This window comes from Stenella coeruleoalba (genome assembly GCF_951394435.1).
Source record: "Stenella coeruleoalba genome assembly, chromosome: 19".
Classification (NCBI taxonomy): Eukaryota; Metazoa; Chordata; class Mammalia; order Artiodactyla; family Delphinidae; genus Stenella; species Stenella coeruleoalba.
Window position 1 is genome coordinate 39,412,456 of NC_137165.1, and position 25,110 is coordinate 39,437,565.

Below are 25,110 nucleotides of genomic sequence, written 5' to 3' on the forward strand. Positions count from 1 at the left end.
GGGCAGGGTCTGCCGTGGACTGGGGCTTCCTGTCTGACTCACATGCTAGGGGTGAGGTGGGGGCCAGCTTGGAGCCCATTGTCAGCTTGTGGTGGCCCCTCTGGGTAGAGCATAATGGGCAGGGAGTCCTGGGGAAAAGGGTCCGTCACACGCTCCCACAGGTGGTGGTGGGAAGGGTATAACGTGACTCTGAGGTGGGGTGATTATGAGAGAGCACTGCTGTCTGAGCAGGGCAGTGTGTGTGTGTGTGAGAGACCTGAGGGGGCACGGCAGCAACGCATGGAGTGGGTGTGCTGGGTAGTGTGTGCACGTCCTCTAGGTGTGTGCCTTCGTGGGGTTTGTGGGTCTCTCTGGGGGGTGTGTGTGGAATGTATGGGTGGGCAGGTGGGGGTCTGGTGTGCTTTCAGGGGCACAGTGGGTATGCTTGCAAATGTGTCTCTGTGGGGTGTGTGGGCCATTGTACCCATGGGAGGGTGTTCAAAGTGTGTGCGCACACAGAAGGATGGCCACGTGCAATGTGTTTATGAGGGGAATAGTGTGTTCGTGTGTGTGTGTGGGGGGGTATGGGGACAGAGGGGGAGTGAGTGACTGTGTGTGTCGGGGAGGGTGTGGGCTGTCTAGATGTGTGTGTGGTGCGGGTCTGTAAAGGTGGGTTGGGTGTGTGTTGACATGTGTACGCGTGGGAATGTGTATTTCTCTGGGGCACCGGCAGCTGGTTGAGCTTTGGACTGGAAGGAGTATAAGCGTGCGCCGGCAGGTACAGTAAGTTTTTGTGTGAGTGGAGTGAGTGAGTGGAGTGAGTGAGTGAGTGAGTGAGTGAGTGAGAGTGTGTGTGTGTGTGTGTGTGTGTGTGTGTGTGTGAGAGAGAGACTGCGGGGGCTCTGTGCAGGCCCTCTCGTGTGTGGGGGGCGTGAGTGTGTGGGATGGGGCGGCCGCGCACAGGGGCCGCCCCGGAGGGGGAGGTGTCTGCCCTGCGAGACTCGCCGGCGTGTCCGGGCTCAGGCGCCCTCGGCCAGGAGGCGCGGGAGGCGCGGAGCTGCTGCAGCCGTCCTGCCGCCGTCCGCGCGGGCCGGCCGTCCCCTCGGGGCCCCAGGGCTCCGGGCCCGTGGCTCCGGGGGACGGGCGGGGACCCCCGGGGCCCGCCCGCCGCCGCCGCCGCCGCCGCCACCCGGGGGGCCGAGGACGCCGCCCGCCGGGCGCCGAAGAGCGGCCGCCGGCCCCCGCGCAGCGCGCCAGTCTCCGGAAGCCCGGCACACGGCGCGCTGGGGCCGGGGCGGCGGCCGGGCCCGGGGGCCCCCGCCGGCCGCGGCGCTCGTGGGCAGCGCTGTGTGGCGCGTGGAGCGCGCGGGGGCCGGGGGCTGGCGCTGGGAGCGCGCCGTCGGCGTGGACTGCAGCGCCCCGGAGCCGCGCTGCCTCTGGCTGCCCTGCCTCAGCCACAGCGACCGCCGCGCGCCCGGGCAGCGCCCGGCCAGGGTGAGCGCCTCGGGGGCCAGCGGGGTCGGAGGCAGGGGCAGGGGTCCGGGCAGGCCTCGCCCCGGTGGGTGGGACCGGGCCACCAACTCCCTGCGTTCCTTGAGCTGTGTGCGCCCTGCGCTTGGGGACCGATCCCTCCGGAGTGGAGAGTGAGTGAGAAGCTGGAGAGATGTAGGTGAGGGCGGCAGGCTCGTGGCTGAGAGCTTTTCCAGGGGTGCCGGATTACAACCCTCAGTCGGCCTGTGGCCTCCAGCGGGCTCAAGCCTCTTGGTTTATAGGCGGTGGAAGGATGGAAGGGACCAGGGTTGTTTGAAGAGATGCCAGGACATGGAATCCTGCAGAGTTTGGGCTGGCAGTGACCCTGAGTCAGAACCATGCATGGGTACCCTAATGAAGCAGGAGGGGCATCACTCTGCCGTCTCCCTGGTAGGGGACCTGGGCGCAGAGACACACAAGGGTTTTCAAGCGAGCCAAGGAGGCTGAGGTGGCAGAATGGGCCCCAGCAGGTAATGAGTGCTCTCAGGGTGAGGACTGACAGGGCTGGAGAGGGGGGTGGGGACAGCGTTTCAGGATCGACCAGGCTGGTAGGGCGTGAGTCACAGTGGGCGCCATGCCCAGCATGAAAGCTGCACTCCCTGCAATGACCTCTTTATGCTTCTGGGGGAGGGGAGGAGCAGGACTCCTGGGTTCTAGTTCCTGGTGTTGCCAACCCACCACGTGTCCAGTTCTGTCTAATTTGTGGCCCTGGGGTCACCTGCCCTTCTCCCACCATCAGTTGTATTTCTAGATGTCTCTTTCTTTCCTGACATGAGAGTGGGAGTGTTTGGAAATAGATCTGGGCCTGGGAGCATTAATCAGTGATTTCCCTATGTCTTCTGAGCCTCTCGCTCTCCTTCCCCTTGTCTCTGTGCCTACCTCAGACAGCAGAGTTGGGGATGTGTGTGAACTGTACCTCTTCCCAATCTAATCACCTTCCATTGCTGCTCCCTTCTCTGTTTCTGCATCTGTCACCTCCCTCCCCTTCAAGACGAGAGCAAGACCCAGTATTGTCCCAGGTTGGAGGGGAGGAGAGGAGAGGAAACATGCATGTATAACAGAATGAAGGACTGAGGTTAAAACTAAGGAAGAGCTTCCCACAGGAGAGCGGCGAAATCTGGCCACTGATGGGGGCCTCAGTGTCTCCTCTTCAGGCAGGGGTGTGGTAGCTGTGGTGGGGGATTACCACACTGACATTCTCAGGAACCTCATTGGCAGGGATGGGGGAAGAAGCAGTGGAAGGAAGGAAAAGAGGAAAGGCAGAGGTAGAGCTTAGGGAGGGGGCACCAGTGGTGCCTGGATGAGGAGAGGACCTGAGAGAGAAAGGCATGCCCACTGCGCTGGATTACAGGCCCCTCCTCTAACTGCCCCAGCCGCCCCCGGGAGTGGCACCCCCAGGCAGCTGGCAGCTCCAGTCAGGATGTGTGCTGGGGGAAAGGTGGGGGACGTGCGGGGACCTGTCCCAGCCACTTCTCGTCACTGGGGCAGCTGGTGGCTTAAACCTTAATCCAGGACACCAGCAAACAATAGGCCCTGTGAACAGCCTCAGCCCAGAGCCTGGGTGGAGGGCATGCAGGGGAGGCACCCCACACTGGGGAAGAGCAGGGGTTTTGGTAGGAGGGAGCAGTGGAGGGTCCCCTGAGGCCCTCTTCCCTCCCTGATCAGTTCCTTGCCAGGTCTGTAGAGATAGGAAATCCAGGGGATTTCAGACCTCAGCAGAATTCCCAGAGAATTTTCTCCTCTGGGCTCCTCAGACCCCCATGGGTCTAGGACTATAGCCAGACCATAGCCACAAGTGGAAGGAGCTGAGGGGCCATCACTGGGCCTCCTGCCCGATGCCAGAATCCCAGCTAAGTCCTCCTAAGGCCTCCTGGGTGGGGGTTGTCCAGCTTTTGCTTGGACCCTTGTGAGGACAGAGAACTCACAGCCTCATCCAGGTAGCTTTGCAGAAGTGTGTGATTATAGAGTGGTCTCCCTGGCCCAGAGCTTCACCAGGCCTCCTCGTATCTTCCACCTGGCTGTGTCCTCTGGGACCGTACCAAGTAAGCCTATTGCCTCTGTTACGTTTTTCTTTAATCTACCGAGATTTGAGGATATCCCTTCCCCAAACCTCCCGCCCCATGCAGCCCAGCCTCCCACCCCACGCAGAAATCCCTAGCTTAGGGCTGGGCACAGGACCTGCTCTTTCTGCCGGATGTGTGAGCAGGAGGGTGGATGCAGGGACTTCTCAGTACCAGTACATTTGAGTGGCGGATTCGAGCTGGGGAAGCCAGGGGAACTTCGTAGTGAAGTGGGAGCCCCTCACCCCGAAACCGATGGTCTTCTTCCCTCTGCACCCAGCCGCGCCTGTCTTCCCGCAGCTGAAGGCTCCTGCCTGGTGCCAAGGAGGAATGAGGGGGTGAGGACTGTTGAGGGTGGGGGAGGGGCTTCTTGCCCTTTGAGGGGTTTGGGTTAGGGGCACCAGGTAGGTTAGGCTGCCCGAGGTCAGGGGTTAAAGAGCCCCCGAGGGAGCCCTCCTGGCTTTTCACTAGGCAGCCTGTCCGTGGCTCCCATGTCCTCCAGTCTGCCGTCTGCCTCCCTGTGTACCCATCTCTCTGACACCCTCCTGTCACCCACTTTCCCTCTCTGTGTCCGAGCAGGGCACTTGAAGGGAGCCCCCTCTCAGGCACCATCCTCCTCTTCTCCCTCTTGCCTCAGAAACAGACCCGTGTGCCCCCAAACCCTTGTCTTCAGACACCCTCTGCCCTGTCATCTTGGGGAGTCCCAAGTATTCCGGTGCGGCGGCCAGAGGGCAGCGGAGTGTCTCCCCTCCCTCCCCACACCCGGTTCTCCACTCAGTTCCGGTGAACCGGCCAGGCCTCTGGGCTGGGCTCCGAGCCTCAGTCCCGTCAGTGGACTCTCTGATGTCCAGTCCGCTCCCTTGTGGTTCGTCGTCCCCCACCTGTTCCTGCTGCTGCTCCTGAAGGATGCACGGGTGTGTCAGTCTCTGCGCCTGCGTGTGCTGTGTGCGTGTGTCTACCTGAGTGAGCATGCATGTGCTCACCGGTGTGTCTGTGCCCCTCTGCACATGAGTGTGCTTGTCTGGGTGTTTGGGATGTGTCCTGTCTGCATGAGTGTGTGTGGATGGGTCTGTGTCTGCACAGGTGTGCGTGTGTGCATGTGTGAGACTGGGCAGCAGGGGGGGATGAGCTCAGACAGCGGCAGACACTTCCCAGGCCGGAAGGCTGTGTGTCCAGAGTCAGTGAACCTTGGCCGAACCGAATTGAATGGACACGTGGCTCGCTGCACTGTTATTTCCCTGCTCACAAGGTGTTGTGAGGGGATTGAGGAAAGAAAGAAGGAAGAAGCTGTTGGGCTGATGAGGGGGGAAGGGAAGGAGGAAGGGGAGAGCAGGGGTTCGGTCAGGGCACAAGAGGGTCTGTGCACCTGGCAGCCCCCCAGGTCCTCTGGGCTGCAGGAGGCAGTGTGCAGACTGGCGTCTCACCCTGGCTCCCTGTGCTCCCACAGCTGCCACTGGGCCCAAGAGATGGGTGCTTTCCCGGGCGCCCCCTCCCCTGGCAGGGCCCGAGGACACTGCGGCTGCACAAAAGCCTCCAGGACGGCTTTGGCTTCACCCTGCGCCACTTCATCGTGTACCCGCCTGAGTCCGCCGTGCACTGTAGCCTGAAGGTACACGTCCTGCGCCCCTGCCGGCCTGGCCTGAGGGAGCTTTCAGGGGGGATTCCTTTGTGCTGTCCCCTCTCCGGTGCTTTGGTGGCCTGGACAAGAGGGTCACCGAGGGGCAGGGGCAGCCCTGGCTGGGTCATCTGTGTGGGGTGATCGTAGACAAGCCGCCTCCCGCTCTGGGCTCAGTCTTCGCAGGAGAAGGGGCTGTGGCTGGCTTGGGGCAAGGAGCTAGAGGTGGGGGAGCCGGGATGCCCCCCCCAACTCTCAGCCTCTGGGAGGTGAACAGCTTCTCAGAGAGATGGGCTTCCGGGGACCCCTTGTCCAGTGGCCACTTCTGAGCTGGGTTAGTTGCCTATACCTAGCCTGAGCTCTCCGGGAGTCTGTCCTCCGGGACCCCTCCCAGAGCGCCCCAGGCCCTTGCTGGCCTCAGATTTGGGCCTGGAAAGAGCCCTGGGATGGGCTGGAGACCTGGGTTCCAGTCCTGGCACAACTCCTAACTCACTGTGAATGTTGGGTGGGCTCACCCTCTCTGGGCAGCATTTCTCCTGCCATCTCCTGAGGGCATGGATCTATTTGACCCCTGAGGGCCCTTCCAACCCTCATATGAACATCCAGTTCTCTGAGTCCAGGAACCAGGGCTACTCAGCCTAATCCACGGTGTGGGCTGGGGGTGGGGGTCCGTGACAGGAGGACATGAGGGGGGCCTAGGCAGGAACTAGGGCTCCCGAGGAGGGGCCGGCTCCCTTCCCCCACCTCTCTCCCAGCAGGAGGGGAGAAAGATTTATTCTGGAGTCCGTGAACCTGTTTCTCCCCTCCCCCAGGGCTGGGACCGGCCTGCACAGCTGTTGGGGGACTCTCCCTTGGGGAGCTTAGTCCCACCTGCCAGAGAACCAAGGCATTGGATTTCTCTGCCTGTGTCTGTGTGCCTGCACGTGTCTCTTTGTATGCACACGTGCGTGCATGGTATGCTAGTCATGTACGTGCATGCGTGTATATCTAGACACGTGTCTGTGTATACGCTTCATGTGTACACGTTGCTGTGCAGCTCTCACACCTGTCCCTGAGTCTGGGGCCCCTGCATAAACTCTTTGCACTGGCTGTAAGTGGGGGCTGATGGTGTGTGGGAGGGGCCCTGCCTCACCCCTTATGCCCCAGGACACCAGCCTCCCAATTCCCTGGAACCTCCCTCCAGTCCTTCCAGCCCTCCTTCTCCAGAATGTCCCTCCTTCCTGGCCCTTCCACCTTCTCTCAGGGAGCCCTGCTGAGGGTGACCCTGCAGACACAGCCTGAGTGGTCTAGACTGGGTGGTGGACCTGTCTCAGAGAGACCTCGCTCACATGGGGGGCTGGAAGACCCTGGGGCAGGGCAAGCCAGGGACGGGCTCCATCCCTTTCCAGAACATGCCCAGGGCTGGGAGCCCACACGGAGCTCACCCACCTCAAGGCACCCATCTGCCTCTGCGACCCACTCACCGTGCTGGCAGCTCACATCAGCGGGCACACTCCCCGCACGGGAGGGCAGGGCCAGAGGGACTGCTCTCCAGCAGAGCCCAGCAGCCTTCCTGTCCTGGCTGGGATGCCCAAGAGTCCTGGGTTCCAGCACTGGCTCCTCTGTTGTCTCTGAGTGGCCTTGGACAAGTCACACCCTGTCATCTGTGAAGTGGATGATCTGTACAGAGGATTAGACAAGACGACCCCAAAGGTCCCGTCCAACTCGAAGATGCCACACCCTGCTGGCCTGGCCTGTCTCTCTCACTTTGTCCTGCCCTTGTTCCTGATTCCTCCCCAGGTGCAGTGCCCTGCCCCGCCCCCTCACTCACCAGGATGACCCCAGACACCTCCCTTGTGGGTCTCCTCGACTCCATTTCTTAGCCCTGCACCTAGACACCAGAAGTATTTTCACATCTGCTCTCTCCCACTCAAGAACCTTCACTGGCTCCCTCTTTCTCTCCTTTCAAAGCTGAAAGCTTTAGTCTGACTCCTGTCACTTGCTGGTGTTGACACTCCTTCTGCTTCAGCTCAGTTGATCCAGTCCTGTTTCTGCCACCAAGTACCAGCACACTCCACTCACCTCACCCAGAATGCCTTCTCCCAGCCGGCGTCAAACTTGCCTTAAAACCCCCTCCCAGAGGGGCTCTAATCAGGCCTTCCCTCCCCATGCTCTAAGAGCTGATAGCCACTGTTTGCACTTGTCATGCCTGCTTATCTGTGTCTGCCTGGGTCCTGTCTGTGTGTGAGTGTGTTTGGCCCCTCCCCCATTGGGCTTCGAGCTCCCCAAGGGAAGGGGTCGTGGGTCCCCCATTGGATCGGGGCCTTTCGGACGGCTGAGATGTTGATGCAGCAGGATCGGCAGGCGTGAGAGGGGGCTCCTGTCACCGGGGGACGCTGCCTGGGACTTGACCTCCCCGTGGACACCCCTCCCACCCCCTCTGGCTGCTGGGCTAGTTGAAAGATGATAAGAGGGGAGGCAGCTGGGTGGGGGAGCTTGAAGGGGCCCTCCCAGGTGGAGCTGGGCCTCCCCCTGTGCTGCCGAGGGCCCACACCCACCTCTGTTCCCTGCAGGAGGAAGAGAATGGAGGCCGAGGAGGAGGTGAGGAGTGGCAGGGGGCTGGGCTCCGGGGGCTGGGGCTGAGCTGGGACTGGTCCTCCCGCTGGTGTCTCTCCCTCTCCCCCAGGTCAGCCTGGATTCTGCTGCGCCCCCCACCCTTGCCTGATGCCCCTGTCTTGCCTCTTCCCTGTGTGTCCGCTCGAAACCTCTGCTCACTCTCTCTGTCCTCCCTTTCTTTTCTCACAGTTGTCTTCCTCTGGGCCTGTCCATTGTGCGCTGGGGGTGGCGTTCTGGGGAGCAGATAGGTTTCTAAGCCCTGGCCCCTGCCCTGGAGTTACTCCCAGCCTAGATGGAGGCAGAGGCAGGGCCTGCAGGGCCCTTGGGGCGGGAGGTAGTGCGCCGCTGATCAAGGGCTATCCTTGGGGATAGAGACACTGGGGTTCTCGGGGCATGACGGGGGCCCTGAGGTCTTTCTCTTTTCAGATGTGAGCCTAACTCCCCTGGCTGTCACCCTTGCTCTCCCAAACGGCTCCTTACTGGAACCCAGGCTTCCCGGGGTATTCAACACAGAACCCCTTGAACAGGCAGACTTCCTTCTCTGCCACTGGGGCCTTTGCTGGGCAACCATGGGGCCACTGTCTTCCCGAATCCCCATTGCAGAGGCCTGTGCTGGGGGAGGAACCAGCTGACCTAGAGCAGGCCCGTTTCTCTGGTGGAGACAGTTAACAGTTAGCAGTTAGCACTTAGCAGCAGAGGAGTATTGCTGGGGTGTAACATGATGTCATGAAGGGCCGAGTGCCAGTCCCGGGATCCTTAGGCCTCTGCTTGGAGTGCCCTGACCCTGGGGGAGGGAGTGGGGTGGGAGGTGCAGGTGCTGGGTCTCTGTGAGCCTCAGGGTCTTGCTTGGCTCTCCTTGGGTCTGGGTGTGGACACTCTGTGTGTGTGGGTTTTCCTCCCTGCTGTGTATCTTCAGGGCTTTCATGGCACCCTTCCTTTGTCTTGTGACTTGTGTGTGTGTGTGTGTGTGTGTGCGCGCGCGTGCCCATGTCTGTCTGTCTGCCCCTCTAGACCGTGAGCTCGGGAAGGGCAAGGGCCAGATCTGTCCATCCTCTGTAGTCTACTTTCTAGCACAGTGCTGGGACGCAGGAGCCATTTAGGGAGCGACTCCATGTGTTTTCGTTTTCCCAGCAGTGTGTTGTCTGATCCTGTACATCCGTGTCCCTGTGGATGTGTGGGTCTGTGTTTGTGTCCGTGTGAGTGCGATCACTGTCTGAGTGTGTGTCCCCTGTGTGTGTAGCGTGCATGGGTGTGACCTTCAGCAGCCACCCCCAGCTAACCTGGCTGATGCTCCCCAGGACCCTCCCCCCGGCACCGCCTGGAGCCCATGGACACCATCTTCGTCAAGAATGTGAAGGAGGATGGCCCTGCCCATAGGGCGGGGCTTCGAACAGGTGAGCTGTCCCAGTTACCTGGCTCATCGCACAGCTCTGGGTCTCTTCTCCCTACCCTCTGGTTAGGACGGAATTTCGGGATCCAGGTGTTGGGGAGGCTCCTGTCCCCCACTGTCATCCATACATGGTACAGGGGTTCTCAGGTAGGGCCATTGACACCCTTTGGCCTGCTCACCTGTGGCCCTGTCCCTGGTCCCCAGGAGACCGGCTGGTGAAGGTGAATGGGGAGAGCGTCATCGGGAAGACCTACTCCCAGGTCATAGCTCTGATCCAGAATAGGTGAGCGCCCCTGCCTCCCTTCTCCCACGAGAGCCCCCAGCCCACTCACAAGTCCCTACTCACCCCACCCCCTTGGCCCTGGTGGTGCCCTGGCGACCAGGATCCCTGTTCTCCCAGACCCTGTTGCCTCAGCCTGGCCTGACCCCCTGCCCTGTCTCTGTAGCGATGATACCCTGGAGCTCTCCATCATGCCCAAGGACGAGGACATCCTCCAGCTGGTGAGTCCTGCCCTGCTGTCTGAGGTGGAGGACCCTGGGTGCTGGGGGCAGGATGCAGCCCTTCTCCTTGGGCCTCCCTCCTGCATCGGGCCCTCTGGGAGGCGGAGGAGTGAGTGTGGGGGCAGCACCAGCCCGGCATTGCCCAAATGGGGATGCCAGGCCCGTCCCCGGGCTGGGGCTGCTGGTTGCTTCAATCGGGGCTGTGCTGGGGGAGGGGGAGGCGCTGGCCTTGGCCGGCAGGATTCCTGCCAGGGTGTCCAGAAGGAGCGTGGCCCAGTGGGCCCTGCCAGACTGGCACGTTCCTGTGGCTCCCGTGAGACACCTGTTCCCCACACCACTCCCTGCCTGGCCTCGAGTGAGCATGTCTCCTATAGATGTGTCCACACACACACACACACACACACACACAGACACACACACAGTACCCCACTTTCGTGTGCTCCCATTCACACTGCATACCATGGACCACCCAACACATAAGCAGAGAACACTAGATACACAGCCGCACACAGCCCACCCTTCAACTAGCACACCGTACCCTGCAGTATGTGATAACGTACACCACCTGCCAGACACACCATACCAGGCACTTACCACGATACACACCCCTCAGTGCTACACACAGGCACCCACTACCCCACACCCACGACCACAACGTCACAGCGCACCACACACTCCTCAGCATCTCAGATCCCCACAACACAACACCGCAGTGTGTCCCACCACATACACCTGGACTTCTCATCGCCACAACACAAACACTTAGGACATCACAGATGTTTGCTGTTGTCACAACACGTACGCCCACAGACATCGCGCAGCCTGCTCCATCCCAGCACAGGCGCGTGCGCTCACCGGTGTCACAGCAACCCGGACTTCCACAATCACGACGCGAGGGCAAAAGCCCTTTCCGTCACAGCTAGCGCTCGGCGTTCACCCACCGCTCACAGAGCAGGCACCACAGACGCTGCACGCGGCGGACCCTGCCCTCACACGTGTACCCGTTTATGCCACGCGCTCCGTGCGCATCACACACGCACACTCACACACACATGCTGTCTCTCTGTTTCGCCCCCAGCTCTGACCCCAAGTCCAGAGCAGTCCTCTCTGTCCAGTGCCCAGTTTCCTGGTCTCTTGGGTGCCAGCCAGATGCCAACTTGCTTGCCCCCGAGGTCACTGCCCCCCCCCCCCCCGCCCCGACGGCCTAGGGCCAAGCCTGGGAGGTCCTGGGAGCTGCAGTGCTGGCTTCTGCCCTGGATGTGCTCTCACAATCTCTGTAATCACAATGCCATGCTTGGCCCCATGCCCCTCTGGGAACCTCCAGCCCGTGACCTCGATTGTCCCCTTGCCCTTCCTGGGGAGGGGGAGGCAGGGGTGGGGGCCCAGAGGGGTAGGCGGCTCTCCCCAAGTCTCCAGGGCCCTGCCCGTACGCCCTCAGGCGGTGTGCTGGGGGGGATGGGGTGTGACAGGGCGGGACCTGGGGCGTTGCTCTCTCCAGCCAGAGGGGGGCAGGGTGGGACAGCAGCCTTGAGCTCTGCTGCCCAGGCTCGGGTGGGCAGGCAGTCCCAGATGTCAGCATCTGGGGGCCTCTGCTGGCCCCCCTCTCTCTGGCTGGCCAGAGGGTGGGGCCCAGGCATTCCTGTGGTTGGGAGCCAATGCTGGAGGCCAATGGGGCCGCGGCAGCCGCTGACGCCACCGCCGACGCGGCGAGGCCCCTCCACACCCATCTTCCCCTCCCTCCTCCTCCCGCCAGCGAGAGAGCCGGTGGGGGCCCGAGGGCAGCCGCGGGGAGGGCAGCCTGGGGGGACGGAGGCCAGGGCCGGCACAGTGATCAGTGGGGTTTAGCGGGGGGCGGGGGGAGGGTGGAGGCGGGCCGGGATGCTGCCGCCACTGCCGTGATGTGGGGAGTCCGGGGAGCCGGCAGGATGGCAGGAGGGAGAGGTACGTGAGTGTTCCCGGCCGGCCGGCCGGCGTGTGGGTCCGAAGGGGGCTGACTGAGTAGGGGTGTGGTTTAGCTCGTCCTCATCACATGATGTGTGTGCCTGGGACTGGAGGTGTAGTTATTTGTCTGTGTGTGTGTCTCATTGTGTTTCTCTATGTGTGTGTGAGTGTGTCTCTGGGTGTGTATTTTCCTGTGTCTCCTTGTGATGTGTGTGTATGTGTGTTTGGTTTCACCCTCCCTCTTTGATACTTCACCCTGAGATAGGCCCCCGGGCAGCCCATCGTGGGCCAGGCTAGGCCAGGGCCACAGGCTGCTGTCCCTGGGGGCCGCCTCCTTTTTTGGCTGGGCCTGGGCGCCGGCCCCCGGCCCCCGGCCCTGTCACTCCTCAGCAATGCAGCGTCAGCCTCAGCTCCCAGCGCCAAATTCCAGGCCTGGGGTGCCAGAAGGTGGCCCAAGGCCCCTTAGCCAGTCTGGCCCCTCCCCCAAGCCTGGCCCAGAGAAGCAAGTTCCTCCTCACCCCAGTGGCCCAGGAGCCGGGCCCTCAGCTTCCCATCCAGGGGATGAAGGGACAGCTGGGCTCTCCCAGCCCCTGCCCACCCCCAGCCCACCCCACCCTGGACACACCCCTTAGGCCGCTTCCTCCCCTGTCGTCTGCCACCTTGACTGGTCTCTGGTAGGGTTTCCCGGCTCCACCCGAGGGTCTGTGGGCACCATTGGACGTAAGAAAGCAGGGAGGCAGCTGAGGCCAGCATCGGGGGAGGACCCCAGAAAACAGATGTTGGAATGTTTGTGGCTAAAGGCAGTCCTTGTCATAAGTCTTAGAAAAATCCTGGCTCTTTCTCAAGTGAGTGTGAGAGAGAGAGAGAGAGAGAGAGAGAGAGAGAGAGAGAGAGAGAGAGAGAGAGAGAGTGTGTGTGTGTGTGTGTGTGTGTGTGTGTGTGTAAGACTCTCAAAGGCCTCTTATTTCTTTGTCCCCCCCCCCGCCCCGACTCTCTTTGGAGCATGCACTCTCACCCCCACCCACTCAGGACTCCCCCTGCTTGGTCCCCTCCCTTCAGTCCCCTTCTCTGGAGACCTTGACCTCCAGGGGCTGCTGTAGCCTTCCCCTGTGAGACCTGTTCAGACCTGCTTACCTGCTTCTGTGTCCCTGGCCAGGCCTACTCCCAGGACGCCTACCTGAAGGGGAACAAGCCGTATTCTGGAGAGGCCCGGAGCATCCCAGAGCCACCCCCAATCTGCTACCCCCGAAAGACCTACGCCCCGCCAGCCCGGGTCTCTACCTGGGCCACTATGGTGCCTGAGCCGCTCTCAGCACTGCCCAGTGACCCCCGGAGTCCTGCTGCCTGGAGTGACCCGGGGCCCCGCATCCCGTCTACTGCCCGCTCCCATCCGGACAACCCTTCCTTGGGGATGAGCCAGCCCCGCCCCAGCCCTGGTGCCTTCCCCCACCTCCCCTCGGAGCCCCGGACGCTTCGTGCCTTCCCGGAGCCTGGCAGCCGGGCGCCCCCCAGCAGACTGGAGTGCCAGCAGGCCTTGTCACACTGGCTGTCGAACCAAGTACCCCGCAGGGCGGGGGAGAGACGGTGCCCCGCCATGCCCCCCCGGGCCCGCAGTGCCTCCCAGGACCGGCTGGAGGATGTGACTGCCCACCGCCCGTGGCCCTGCTCCACCTCCCAGGGTGCCTTGAGCCAGCTGGGCCAGGAGGGCCGGCTCCGCGCTCGCTCAGACGACTACCTGAGCCGGGCCACCCGCTCAGCCGAGGCGCTTGGGCCAGGGGCACTGGTGTCGCCCCGCTTCGAGCGCTGTGGCTGGGCTTCCCAGCGTCCGTCTGCCCGCACCCCTGCCTGCCCACCCAGGGACCTGCCCGGGCCCCAGGCCCCACCCCCGCCTGGCCTGCAGGGCCTGGATGACGCTGGGTATATCGGATACCGGAGCTATAGCCCATCATTCCAGCGCCGGACTGGACTTCTGCACGCCCTCTCCTTCCGGGACTCGCCCTTTGGGGGGCTGCCCACCTTCAACTTGGCCCAGTCCCCTGCACCATTCCCACCGGAGGCCTCTGAACCACCAAGAGTTGTCCGACCAGAACCCGGCACCAGGGCCTTGGAGCCTCCCGCCGAGGATCGCCGTGACGAAGTGGTCCTGAGGCAGAAGCCTCCAACGGGCCGCAAGGTCCAGCTGCCCCCTTCCAGACAGATGAACCTTGGGTTTGGTGATGAGCCCCCAGAGCCAGAGGCCAGTGGGCGAGGGGAACGCCTGGGCAGAAAGGTGGCCCCTTTGGCCACTACTGACGACTCTCTGGCTTCCATTCCCTTCATCGGTGAGTGACGGTGAACAGCAGGTGGCTGTCTTGGGAGACTTGGTTTTCTGTGCCCTGTTGGACTTTACCCACCTGCCACCATGGGCAAAACTCTGGGTTGGGTGCTGATGGGGTCAACCCGTTTCTGTGTCCGTCCATCTGTCTGTCCATCCAACTGTCCATTCTTGCATTCCTCCATCCATCCTTCTGTCTCCCTCCCATCATCCCGTCATCCTTCCTCCCATTCATTGACCCTTCCAGCCTTCTTTCCATCCACCTTTACTTCCCCCTCCCTTCTCCCTCCCTTCCTTCTCTCCTTCCCTCCCTCCTCCTCCCTCCTTCCTTCCATTGTTCCTTCCTTTCACCTGTCCTTCCATCCTTTCATTCTTTCTTTTCCATCCTTCCTTTGTTCCTTTCACTCTTTGTTCTTTCTGTCCACCCTCCATCCCTCCATCCATCCAACACATATTTGTGTCAGGCACTGTGCTAGGCTCCGTGCTCTCCTGGAGTGTGTGATCCAACCATGGGAACAGATGATCAGACAAGAACGATCCAGTTGAATGGGTGTGTGAGAGGAGTACAGGGAGCTCTAGGAGGCAGAGAAGGGATAGACCGGGGCATGGTGGCCAAGGAGAGAATCTTGGAGAAAAAGGAAATTTCGGCTAAGACTTGAAGGAGTTAGTCAGGGTAAGCATGTTCAGGGAGAGAGACTAGAATATGCAAAGACCCTGAAGTGAGAGGTAGGATGCCCTTCCAGGTCATCGGAACAGGTCTGGCGGGGCCTTGTCAGTCACTGGGGGGTTGGGATTTCATTCTGAGAGCAGAGGGAATACTGAAAATTTGCTGCCTTTAGAATAGATGTTGGGTAAGGGAGAGGCAAGAGAGTGGAGGGGTCAGTGATTCCCAGGTTTCTGGCCTTACGGGAGGGTGGAGCTTCACCTCCATATTGGGAAAGAGAGGGAGCGAGGCAGGAAGAGGTTTCGGCTGAATAAGAGGCGCTCATGGAGGGAGCAGAATGAACCGGGCTGGGTCTAGGGGCTCGGGAGGAAGACTGGGGTGCAGGAGCCCAGAGATGGTAACTGGGGCTGAGAGTGGTGAGCTCACCCTAGGGCAGCCGTGGGAGTGGCGGAGAAGCAGCCCCGGCCAGGAGAGGAGGCACAGCCCTGGCCCCCCAAGCCAGCCTTCAGTCTAACAGGGCAGACGCAGCCTCTTGTCTCAGTAAGCTCCCAGTCTGAGGGCGGGAGGTAAAGTCTTTAGTTTCAGTGTCCTTCCAGTCTTGGGGGGGGGGGGGTACGTGGCAGCCACCTTCAAGGAGCCCCCAGCTGATGGGGGAGATGGTCCTTATCCTCAAGAAGCTCCCAGTCTGATGGGGGAGACACCAGCCATGGCCTCAGAGAGGCCTGCCTCCCGGCCAGGACTGAGAGAGATGGCTCGACCCCACTCCTGGTGCCCTCAGTGTGATGGAGGAGGCAGAGGCTGAGCCTCCGTGACCACAGTGGGAGGGTCTGCAGATTGGGGGTGGCTCTGGGACCCCCATGGTGGGTCCTTGGGGATGTGGTCCCGGCCCGGATGGGAGGCTGGGGCCGGGGGGACAGACAGGTTCAGCCTTCTGATAGCTTCACCCACCGCTCCCTCCGCTCTCGCAGATGAGCCCACCAGCCCCAGCATTGACCTCCAAGCCAAGCACGTCCCTGCTTCTGCTGTGGTCTCCAGCGCCATGAACTCAGCCCCTGTCCTGGGCACCAGCCCCTCCTCCCCAACCTTCACCTTTGCCCTCGGCCGCCATTACTCCCAGGACTGCAGTGAGTGCTGCCCGCACCCCCAGCCCCACCCACTCCCTTGCTGCCTGGTCCCAGGGGTGCCCGCTGCCTGATGGCTGGCCTCTTCCGACTGGCTTCTGCTCCTCCTGGGGACCCACGGGGAGAGTCCCCCCTTGGCCCTGCCCGGACAGGAGGGATCTGGGGAAGCCCCCGCCTGCTGCCCCGCTGACCCTGGGCACCTGTGGGCGGCTTCACAGGCAGCATCAAGGCCGGCCGGCGCTCCTCCTACCTGCTGGCCATCACCACCGAACGCTCCAAGTCCTGCGACGACGGGCTCAACACCTTCCGGGACGAGGGCCGGGCTCTGCGGTGAGGATGGGGGCTGTGGAGGGGCTCTTGGCCCTGGGGTCGTCTACACACCGGGGCGGCCTGCTTACCCCCAGAGGGCTTTTGAGCCTTGGGGCTTGTGGGAGGTCCTCCCACAACCCTCATCCTCTGTCCTCACCCCCCAGGCGCCTGCCGAACCGCGTGCCCAGCCTGCGGATGCTCCGAAGCTTCTTCACTGATGGGGTGAGCGGCACGTGTGTGTGGGTGAGGGTGTCGGAGGTCTGGGGAGGGGCCCAGGGGCCCACCCCTCAGCTGGGGAGTCCAACCTTGGCAGAGGGACCCGGCCTGTGACTCCTGCAACCCGAAACGGGCCCCTCCGACTCCCATCTCCTTCCGGCCTCGGCTGTCCCCGCACTCACCTCGTGTCGGCCATGTGACCCACCCTCTCTGTGGGCTCAGTCATCACCTAAAGACACCGTGAGCCTTCCTTCCCAAGGCCTTTGCACTGTCCTTCCAGCCGCCGCTCCCCCATCTCCCGTCTAGGAGGCCCTTTCCACGGCCCACATGCCACATGACTCACTTTTTCACTTTCTTTAGATTTTTTTAGGCCTTCTGTGAATTTCAGCCTTTATGCCTGGTATTTCATGCCTCCCCTCACCACTCTGCTCTTCTCCTAGCACTTCTCATGTTACACAGTTTGTGCGTCCATCTCCTTTCTTGCCTGGCTCCCCAGCTTGAATGTAAGCTCCATGAGGGCAGGGATTTCATTCGTCTTATTCACTGTTTGACCCCTCCGCATACCTAAAACAGTGCCTACACAGTGGAGGCACTGGGTCAGTATTTGCATGGTGTCTTCAGGGGACAGGGGACACCCTGGAAAGGGGGGGGACACACAGGGTTGAGAGTGATGGAGAGGCTGAAATTTCCAGCCTCGGGACCTGGCTGTGCCGAGTCTTAATTGTGGCCCGTGGGATCTTCGTTGCCTCGTGCGGGGTCTTCGTTGCCTCGTGCGGGATCTAGTGCCCTGACCAGGGATCAAACTCTGGCCCCCTGCGTTGGGAGAGCAGAATCTTAACCACTGGACAACCAGGGAAGTCCCGACATAGAATCAGTTCTGAAATGACCTTAAATCTTTTTGATTATGGTTGGGTTGGAAAAGGCATATTGATTTTAAATGTCACCTGGCTTATTCCTTATCACGTCCTCTGCTTACTTAACTATCCCTTGACCTGTCACCTCTACTGCTGGAGTCCTGCTGACACTATCACTTCCTCTGTTTAACTCCTTGTGGACATGACTACCTGCTCCACTAACTCGGTCTTTGTTGATGTTCCCACTTCCTCTGTTTATGTAACTCCATGTGGACACAATCACTTCCTCTGCTTCCTTAGTTCCTTCAAGTCTATAAAGTTAAGCGTGGTGAGGCATGTGGCCTGCAGGTCATAGCCTTTCCTCCTTTCTGGCTTCCCCATCACATATGTCTCATGACCTCAACACAGATGGGTCAGAGAGGGTAAGCAAGGCCCATGAGGCCACACAGCACAGCAGAGCGTCGCACAGGCATATGCCAGGCCCTTGTGGCTGCAAATGGTCCATGGGGCTTCTGAGATGCTGGCACTGTGGGAGCCACCCTAAATTGCCCTCTGTCGTCTCTCTGCAGTCCTTGGATAGCTGGGGCACTTCCGAAGACGCTGACGCTCCTTCCAAGCGACACTCAACCTCTGACCTCTCGGACGCAACCTTCAGCGACATCAGGAGAGAAGGCTGGTTGTATTATAAGCAGGTCCTCACCAAGAAGGGGAAGGTAAGATGGCTGGAGGAATGAGCTGGAGGTGGATGGAAGCTGGCTCCAGCAGAACTCCCAGCTTTTCCTACACCCACCCTCTGGAGCTAAGGAGAGCCAGCTGAGGCTGCAGCATGAGGGGTGGAGGTTAGATGCTAGGAAGAACTTCCTGGGGGTCCTAAAGAACTCATGAAAAAGAGTTAACCAGAGAGGTGGTCTTTGCTGTGGGGTGGATCTGATCCAGTTGTGCTTGGAATTCTGACAGAACCATCCCATGGTTGATCCTTGGTTGGCAGATCACCCCCAAAATGGCCACTGGGGCTCATGGAAAATGAGAGCAAGGCCAGCGTGATTCTTTTAGGGGAGCTGAAGCCCCAAAAGAAAGCAGAGGTTAGCCTTTTCAAGGCCAGCAAAGGTTCTAGTCTTCATCCTAAGGGCAACTAAAAGCCCCTGGGGCCTCTTCCACTGGGCTTCCTGGGGAGTGAATTAAGAGAGAGCCAGAGGGAGGCAAGAAGACCAGTTTGGGGCCGCCACAGAGATCCAGGTGAGAGATGAAGGGGGCTTGGGCCTGAGGCTGGGAGGTAAGCAGGATCCCGAGGGGAGAAGGCGGGGCCCCTGGGTCCATGGAGTACAATCCCGGGTTCCAGGCAGCAGAAGAGGGAGGAGGAGGCCGCCCGACTGCCGTCACCCGAGCGGCCCAGGCAGAGTGGAGCAGAGAGGTTAGCATGAGCCTGGGCTTGGCTCCTCACTGTGCCATGAGCTGCTGGGGGAGCTTGTTTGGCTCACCTACCAGTTTCCTCGTATGTAAATGGAGCAAATGATAATCACTAGCTCATACACCCTTGCTGAGGATTAAATGAGATGATCTAAGCAAAAAGCGCTCACCCAGTGCCTGGCCCCCGGGAGCAGCTATCCTGCTTAATGCTATTATTTGAATTTTCCACCCTGCCTTCTAAGGGCCTTGTACCTGAAAAGAACATAAGCTTTGAAGTCAGACAGCCTTGGAATTCCTGCCCAGCCACTTATCAAGCATAAGACTTCGGGCAACCCCCTTAACGTCTGAGCCTCACTTTTCTGATCTGTAAGATGGGGACAGTGTTGTTCTACTCCAAGGGCCAGTGTGAGGGTGAAGTGAGAAGTGTAGTCCAGGCAGGAGCGGCACTCATCTGTGCCCTCGTCCAGCCCGCAGATAATGATGAACAGCCTACCCTGCTCCAATTCTCCGTTGAGGTTCCGGGGATTCAGTGGTGAGGGAGCCAGGCCAGTCCTGCCCTGCTGGGGTTCCTGCTGGGCAGAGAAGGCATTTGTTGCTTACCAGTTACCAGTGCTTGACTGCTGTGATGGGGGAGTTCAGGGGAGCGGCATATAGTAGCGTATGACCCTGACCTCAGCAGGGTGGGAGGGGGTGTCTGGAAGGCTGTGAAGGGTGTGTGGGAGTCCACACAAAGGAGGGAGGTGGGGGTGTGGTCTGACAGGGGAGATGCCCTCCTGCACGGCTAGGAGCAGGGTGGCAGGGGGTGCTGGGCAGCTGGGAGCCAGGGCAAGAGATGGAAGCCGGGTGGGGTGTCGGGCGCCTGGGCGCGGGCGCATCGCTCAGGGTGAGCCTTTGCAGGCATTTAAGGGTGGGGTGTGGGAGGTGTGAGCCCAGGAGGTAAGTGTTGCATCTGTGACAGGAGGAGACAAGGCCATTGCTGCTGTCCAGGTGAGCGAGGGGAGTGGGACCAAGGGGAGGGGACACCTTAGAGAGATTCAGGGGTAAGGAAAGCCTGGGCGGGCTGAGGGCTGGGAGGTGAGGGAGGATGGAGGAGGTTCCTGGGGTCCCAGCTTGGGCTGTGGGGTCAGAGAGTGGTGGGACCCTTCCCAGAGCCACAGGGCACCGGAGGGGTAGGTTTGGGGAGAGGAAGCCAAGAGGTTCCTTTGGGGCCTATGGAGTCCGAGGGCCCTGGCGCACACTTCTGCGGAGGTGTCCTGGCAACAGAGGCTCTGAGGGTGTGGCATTGGGAGGAGGTCCACCTGGGGAGGGCATTTGTCCATCGGAGAGGACACAAGCACCTGCAGCCATGGGCGCGGGAACACTGAGGGAGAAAGCAAGAGACGGCCGGGCCTCGGGAGGAAGTGGGGGACGGAGGCCAAGGAGGAGGAGCCAGGTGTGGACGAAGACTTCCAGCCCGAGGCTTGAGCCCTTCGGAGGGCCTGGTGACAACTGCTGACTTCTGCCTGCCCCATAGCCTGCCCCCAGCTCTGGGTGGCCTCTGGCAGCCCAGACGCAGTGTCTCCTGGGCAGGGAGAGGACCTGGCCCCTTCCTGCTCACTGGTCGGTTCTGAAGGAGAGGGCTTTCCACTCCCATCTGGTCTCTCGGTCTGTCCAGGGTCCTGATCGCCAGCCAGATGTTGTCTGCTTCAGCAAGTCCAGCCTCTCCCCGCCCCCAGCTCCCAGTCTCTTTTGGAGACCACTGACTGTCAGGCGGAGGAGGGCGTGGGTGGGTATGACCCATCCCTGCAGCCACAGACCCAGCATTTGAGCTGGATGCAACGTGGAGACCAGCTGGCTCACCTCTCGTTTTTACCAGTAGGGCATACTGATGCTAGGGGAGGGGGCCTGACTTATCCAAGGTCACCTAGCTGGTTCAGTCTCAAAGGGGCACCCTTGTCACCACCTCACTCTGACACTAAACTTCTCCTGGAGGGCCCTACTGTCTCCTGCTCTGAACGTCCCTGCCTTGGTCCAGCAGGTATGTGATGATGGGCAGGGTTCATGGCTGGCTGTGGCTATGTTCACCTGCCAGCCATGAAGTCTCCTCATCTGGTTTGCTCTGAAGATAGAAGCTTGGGCTGGGTGTGGAGTCGTAGGTGGGCCGTGAGCCAGAGGAAAGGAGCCCTTGATCTGATGGGGGAGATGGAACCCCCGCCTGCAGGGTGTTCTGAGGCCGATTAATTCATTTATTCAGTAAATATTGATGAGCACTTACCCTGTGCCAGCATGGCTCTAGGCCCAGGAGTATGGAGGTAAGAGGGCAGATGAGCTCCCTGCGCCAGGAGCTTTCTCTGTACTGGAGAAAGCCACCCACAGCCAGTAACCTGAGACTACAGTGGGCACTCAGGGAATATGAACAGGGTGATGTGATTGCCTTTAAGTTGGGAGGAAGCCGGGGGCTGCCGTTAGGGGAAAAATGCTTAGAGGCGGCCTCGCTGAGGAGGTGATGTTGATGACCTTGAGCTCAGACCTTAAGGGCGAGAAGGAAGCAGCCACGTGGAGAAGCAAGAGAAGGGGCTCTGGGCAGAAGGAATAGCACATGCAGAGGCCCCGGGAAAGGAAAGGCTTGGCTTGTTCACTGGAAAAGCCCCCCGTGTCTCGACATTGTGAGAAAGAAAGAGGGATGGGTTAGGAGAGGCAGGGACCAGATCACAGAAGAGCTTAGATTCGATTCCAAGGGCGATGGGAAGCCATGAGAGGGCACTAAGCAGGGGAGAGACAGGACTTCGTTTACATTTTCAAATGGCCACTGCAGCTGCTGCGTGGAGAAGAGGTTGCAGGAAGGAGAGCGGAGGCTGGGATGGTTTGTGCAGTGGTCCAGGCAAGAGGTGTTGATGGTGTGGGCAAGGTGGTGGCAGGAAAGATGGAGGCAGGTGATATTTTGGAAGCAGAACAGTTGTGATTTCCTGACGGGTTGGATGTCAGGGGTGAAGAATGAGGAGGAGTCAAGGGCAGCTCCCAAGTTTCTGGGCAACTGGGTGGATTTACTGAGCTGGAAAAGATGGAGGTGGGGGTGGAGAACAGGTTTGATGGGCCCCCGTAGTGAGCAAGCAGCACCTGCAGTGCCCGTGGGGTGCAAATGGAGACACTGAGCACACAGTTGGAGGTACTGGAGTGTGGCTCGGGGGAGATGCTGGGCCAGGGGTACATCTGGGCATCACCATCAGCAGACAGACAGGATTTAAAGCCATGGGTGTGGATGGCATCATGGGGGAGGCATGCAGGAGGAGGAGGGCCGAGGACAAAGTTCTGGAGCTCCGCTTCCTTTAGGGCAGGGACTGTCAGCCTCAGCACTGTTGACATTTTGGACCAGATGATTCTTTGCTGCGGGGCTGTCCTGGGCATCCGACATGTTTAGCAGCATCCTTGGCCTCTGCCCACTAGATGCCATAGCATTTCCCCAGGTGCGACAACTGAAAACGTCTTCAGACAAATGTCCCCTGATGGCTCTTCGCCCTGGTTGAGAACCGCTGGTGTAGAGGATGTTGGGTGGAGGGGACCAGAGAAGGAGCCAGCGGAGTTAGGAGGAAAACCACGAACCATAGGGTCCTGGGTGCCAAGAGAGAGTTTGGAGAGGGAAGAAGTGACCGCTAGCTGGGTCATATGCCACCAAGAGGCTAAGCAAAGGGCTGAGAAGTGCCCAGACGCTGCCACTGGCTTTGGCAACATGGCGCCTGGGTGACCTGGCAAGCAGCTTCCCAGGAAGGGGATACTGAGTGGAGTCTTGAGTGAGAGGCAAAGAAGCGGGGAGAGCAAGTGTGGTTGACAACTTTTGACTAGCTTTGCCCGGAGGGAAGCAGTATGTGGACCAGGAATGGCTTAGGAAGATTTTATGTAAGGTGGGTCATGTTTGGTGGGGGGCCCGATTGCCCTCTGGAGCCCCCTGCTGGTTCTCTGGGGCATTGCCAACGGCAGAGGAGCGGTAAAGCGAATGTTGGGGACCCTCTGCGGGGACTGAGAACGATGGGTACGGGTGTCCAGGCCGGTGAGGGGCTGAGAGACTTGGGGGACTGTGGGCAGGAGGCTGCCCCAGGTGCCGGTGGGAGTGGAGCAGAGGGCTCCCGGCGGCCAGTGGGGTGGGGTCCCCACTGCTGTCCACTGTCTGCAGCGCCTAGGGCCCCCTTGGGCTCTGGGGTCGGGGAGGAGGGCAGGCCTGGCTTCTCACCCCCTCCCCCTCCCCTCTCTCCCCCTCTCCCCGTGTCTCCCTGCAGAAAGCTGGCGGCGGCCTGCGCCAGTGGAAGCGGGTGTACGCCGCGCTGCGGGCGCGCTCGCTCTCGCTGAGCAAGGAGCGGCGGGAGCCCGGGCCGGCGGCGGCGGGGGCGGCGGCGGCCGTCGCAGGTGAGGACGAGGCGGCGCCCGTCTGCATCGGCTCCTGCCTGGTGGACATCTCCTACAGCGAGACCAAGAGGAGGCACGTGTTCCGGCTGACCACCGCTGACTTCTGTGAATATCTCTTTCAGGCTGAGGACCGGGATGACATGCTGGGCTGGATCAGAGCGATCCGAGAGAACAGCAGGGCCGAGGGCGAGGTGAGGGCCCGGCCCGGCCCCAGCCGGGCCAGGGAGGGCAGGGCAGGCCCCGGGCGCCTCTCGCCTGCCGGGATCCTCCCTTCACCGCTCTGAGCCTCAGTCCCCTCCTGCATAAAATGGGCTGACAGGAGTACCCCTTGCAACCATGCCCTCCAAGGGTTTGGTGTGAAGAGACGATGCTTGGGGCAGTGGCTCACAGAGGACCTGGCGTCTTTAGTGTTCCATGACTGGCAGGAACAATAATAGCTGTAGGAACGACAGTAATTGTTATTATCGTCATCGTTATGACCGCCTTGGGCAGACTCTGCCACAGAGGGGTCAGCTCCCGGCCAACCTCAGCCTCTTGCTGGAGGTTTGGGAGGCGGGGGTCTCCTGTGGAATTATTACAGAAAGGGGTGCCCCTGGGCCAAAACTGTGGCTGGCCCCTCTGACAGGGCTGGCCTGTCTGCAGGGGCACAAACACATTGACCTTGGGAGGAGGCCAAGAGGATCGGCCTTGGCAGCAGGCAGCAGGGGCTGAGCCAAGGGCTTTGGCAGGGACTCCAGGAGCATTTTTACGTGACGCCCCCTCCTGGGCAGCTGCAGCTGCACACTAGGAGCCTGGGCTGGGCTTTCTGCCTCCGCCCACCCCCTCCGCCAGGTGCCTCTGGACACCTGCGCAGAGTTATGTGGGGGTCCTGGGCTTGGCGGCCGGTCTCTGCCAGGAGGATGGTGTGGCTTGGGCCCTGGTCCAGATGTGCAACTGCTCTGGCCACAGGCAGAGGGGTGCTAGTGCACGCTGAGGACACCATCTCACTGAACCAGGCTCTGCCTCCCCAGGACATTGTCGTTCCTCACCGCAAGGAGGAAGGCACCTGAAATTTGGGGCCCTTTTCTGGGGGGACTGGCTGGGCTGTCCCCGACAGGCACTGTCTGAGGGTCCCAAGTCACCTTCATTATTGCAATAGCTGCCCCTCGTGGGGCACCTCATCGGTGCCTTGCCAGGACTGTGATGAGTGCCACGTGCATAATTCCGCACCCTAACCCTGAGGTTGCCACGTTGTCTCCCCATGTTACTGCTGAGGAGACTGAGGCTCAGAGAGGCTAAGTGGATTGCCCAAGGTCACACAGCTGGTGAGGGGGTGCTCGGGAGTCCGGCCCTGGTCTTCCTCGCTCCAGGGTCTGCACCCTTCAGCTGGCAGGTGGAGGAGAGGGGAGGCGAGGCCGAGGCAGGGGCCACAGAGAAGCCCTGGGTGGGCTGGCCATGGTCACTGATGGGGTCTGCTTTCTCTTCCGCCTCCTCCAGGACCCCGGCTGTGCCAACCAAGCTCTGATCAGCAAGAAGCTTAATGATTATCGCAAAGTGAGGTGAGGCCCAGCCCTCATGGAGCAGTCCTGGCCATGGGGTGGGAGACACCTTGGGCAGAGGTCGTCCTCCTGACCCACCTTCAGACCTGAGGGTGGCCCCTGAATTGCCCTCTGCTGGGGGCAGGGAGGGTGGCAGGGGCATTGAGGCCTCCAGTCCCCAGAGGGCATGGACGGGATGGAGGGGAGGTCCGAAGAGGTGGGAGGCCAGGGCAGGTGGCGTGCTGGGTCACCCCAGTGAAGACCTCTCTCCTCTTCCCACACAGCCATAGCTCTGGGCCCAAAGCTGATTCCTCCCCCAAAGGCTCTCGTGGCCTGGGGGGCCTCAAGTCTGAGTTCCTCAAACAGAGTACAGCACGTGGCCTCAGGACTCAGGACCAGCCTGCAGGGAGCAAGGGTAGGAAGGCGGCTGCTAAGGGGGTGGTGTGCACCCATGCGTGGGGAGGGCGGGTCAGCCTGTGGGTCTGCATGGGAGCGGAGGGCCTGTGTGTGTGTGTCAGGCGGTGTGTGTGCCTGTAGGTGTGTGCCACGGTTATCCTCGTGTGTCTGCCCATGTGTGCATGCCTGTGAGGGTCCGGGGGCCCTCAGGGCCTCAGGGCTGGAAGGGCCCAGAGCCTGATTTCCCTCCGTGACATCCCAGCTGTGTGGTCCTCTGGTCTCCGCTTGTGTCCCTTCAGGAGCAGGAGCCTCATCCTCTCTGCA

General features: G+C 61.0%; 1 protein-coding gene across 2 annotated transcripts in view; it reads left to right on the forward strand.

The window, feature by feature from the left end:
- The window catches only part of ARHGAP23 (Rho GTPase activating protein 23), a 73,343-nt gene that overhangs the window by 20,175 nt on the left and 28,058 nt on the right, over positions 1-25,110 (forward strand). Inside the window, exons 1-14 of one of the 2 annotated variants that reach the window (XM_079905501.1) lie at positions 1,325-1,473; positions 5,017-5,178; positions 7,737-7,764; positions 9,078-9,173; positions 9,374-9,452; positions 9,616-9,670; positions 12,768-13,932; positions 15,558-15,713; positions 15,929-16,040; positions 16,184-16,241; positions 17,659-17,802; positions 22,747-23,064; positions 24,350-24,411; positions 24,675-24,805. In XM_079905501.1, coding sequence (XP_079761627.1) covers positions 9,107-9,173; positions 9,374-9,452; positions 9,616-9,670; positions 12,768-13,932; positions 15,558-15,713; positions 15,929-16,040; positions 16,184-16,241; positions 17,659-17,802; positions 22,747-23,064; positions 24,350-24,411; positions 24,675-24,805 — 2,347 coding nt within the window. In that variant the 5' untranslated portion in view covers positions 1,325-1,473; positions 5,017-5,178; positions 7,737-7,764; positions 9,078-9,106. Of the gene's footprint in view, positions 1-1,324; positions 1,474-5,016; positions 5,179-7,736; positions 7,765-9,077; positions 9,174-9,373; positions 9,453-9,615; positions 9,671-12,767; positions 13,933-15,557; positions 15,714-15,928; positions 16,041-16,183; positions 16,242-17,658; positions 17,803-22,746; positions 23,065-24,349; positions 24,412-24,674; positions 24,806-25,110 lie in introns of those variants that run through there. The other variant, XM_079905500.1, reaches the window with a different exon arrangement.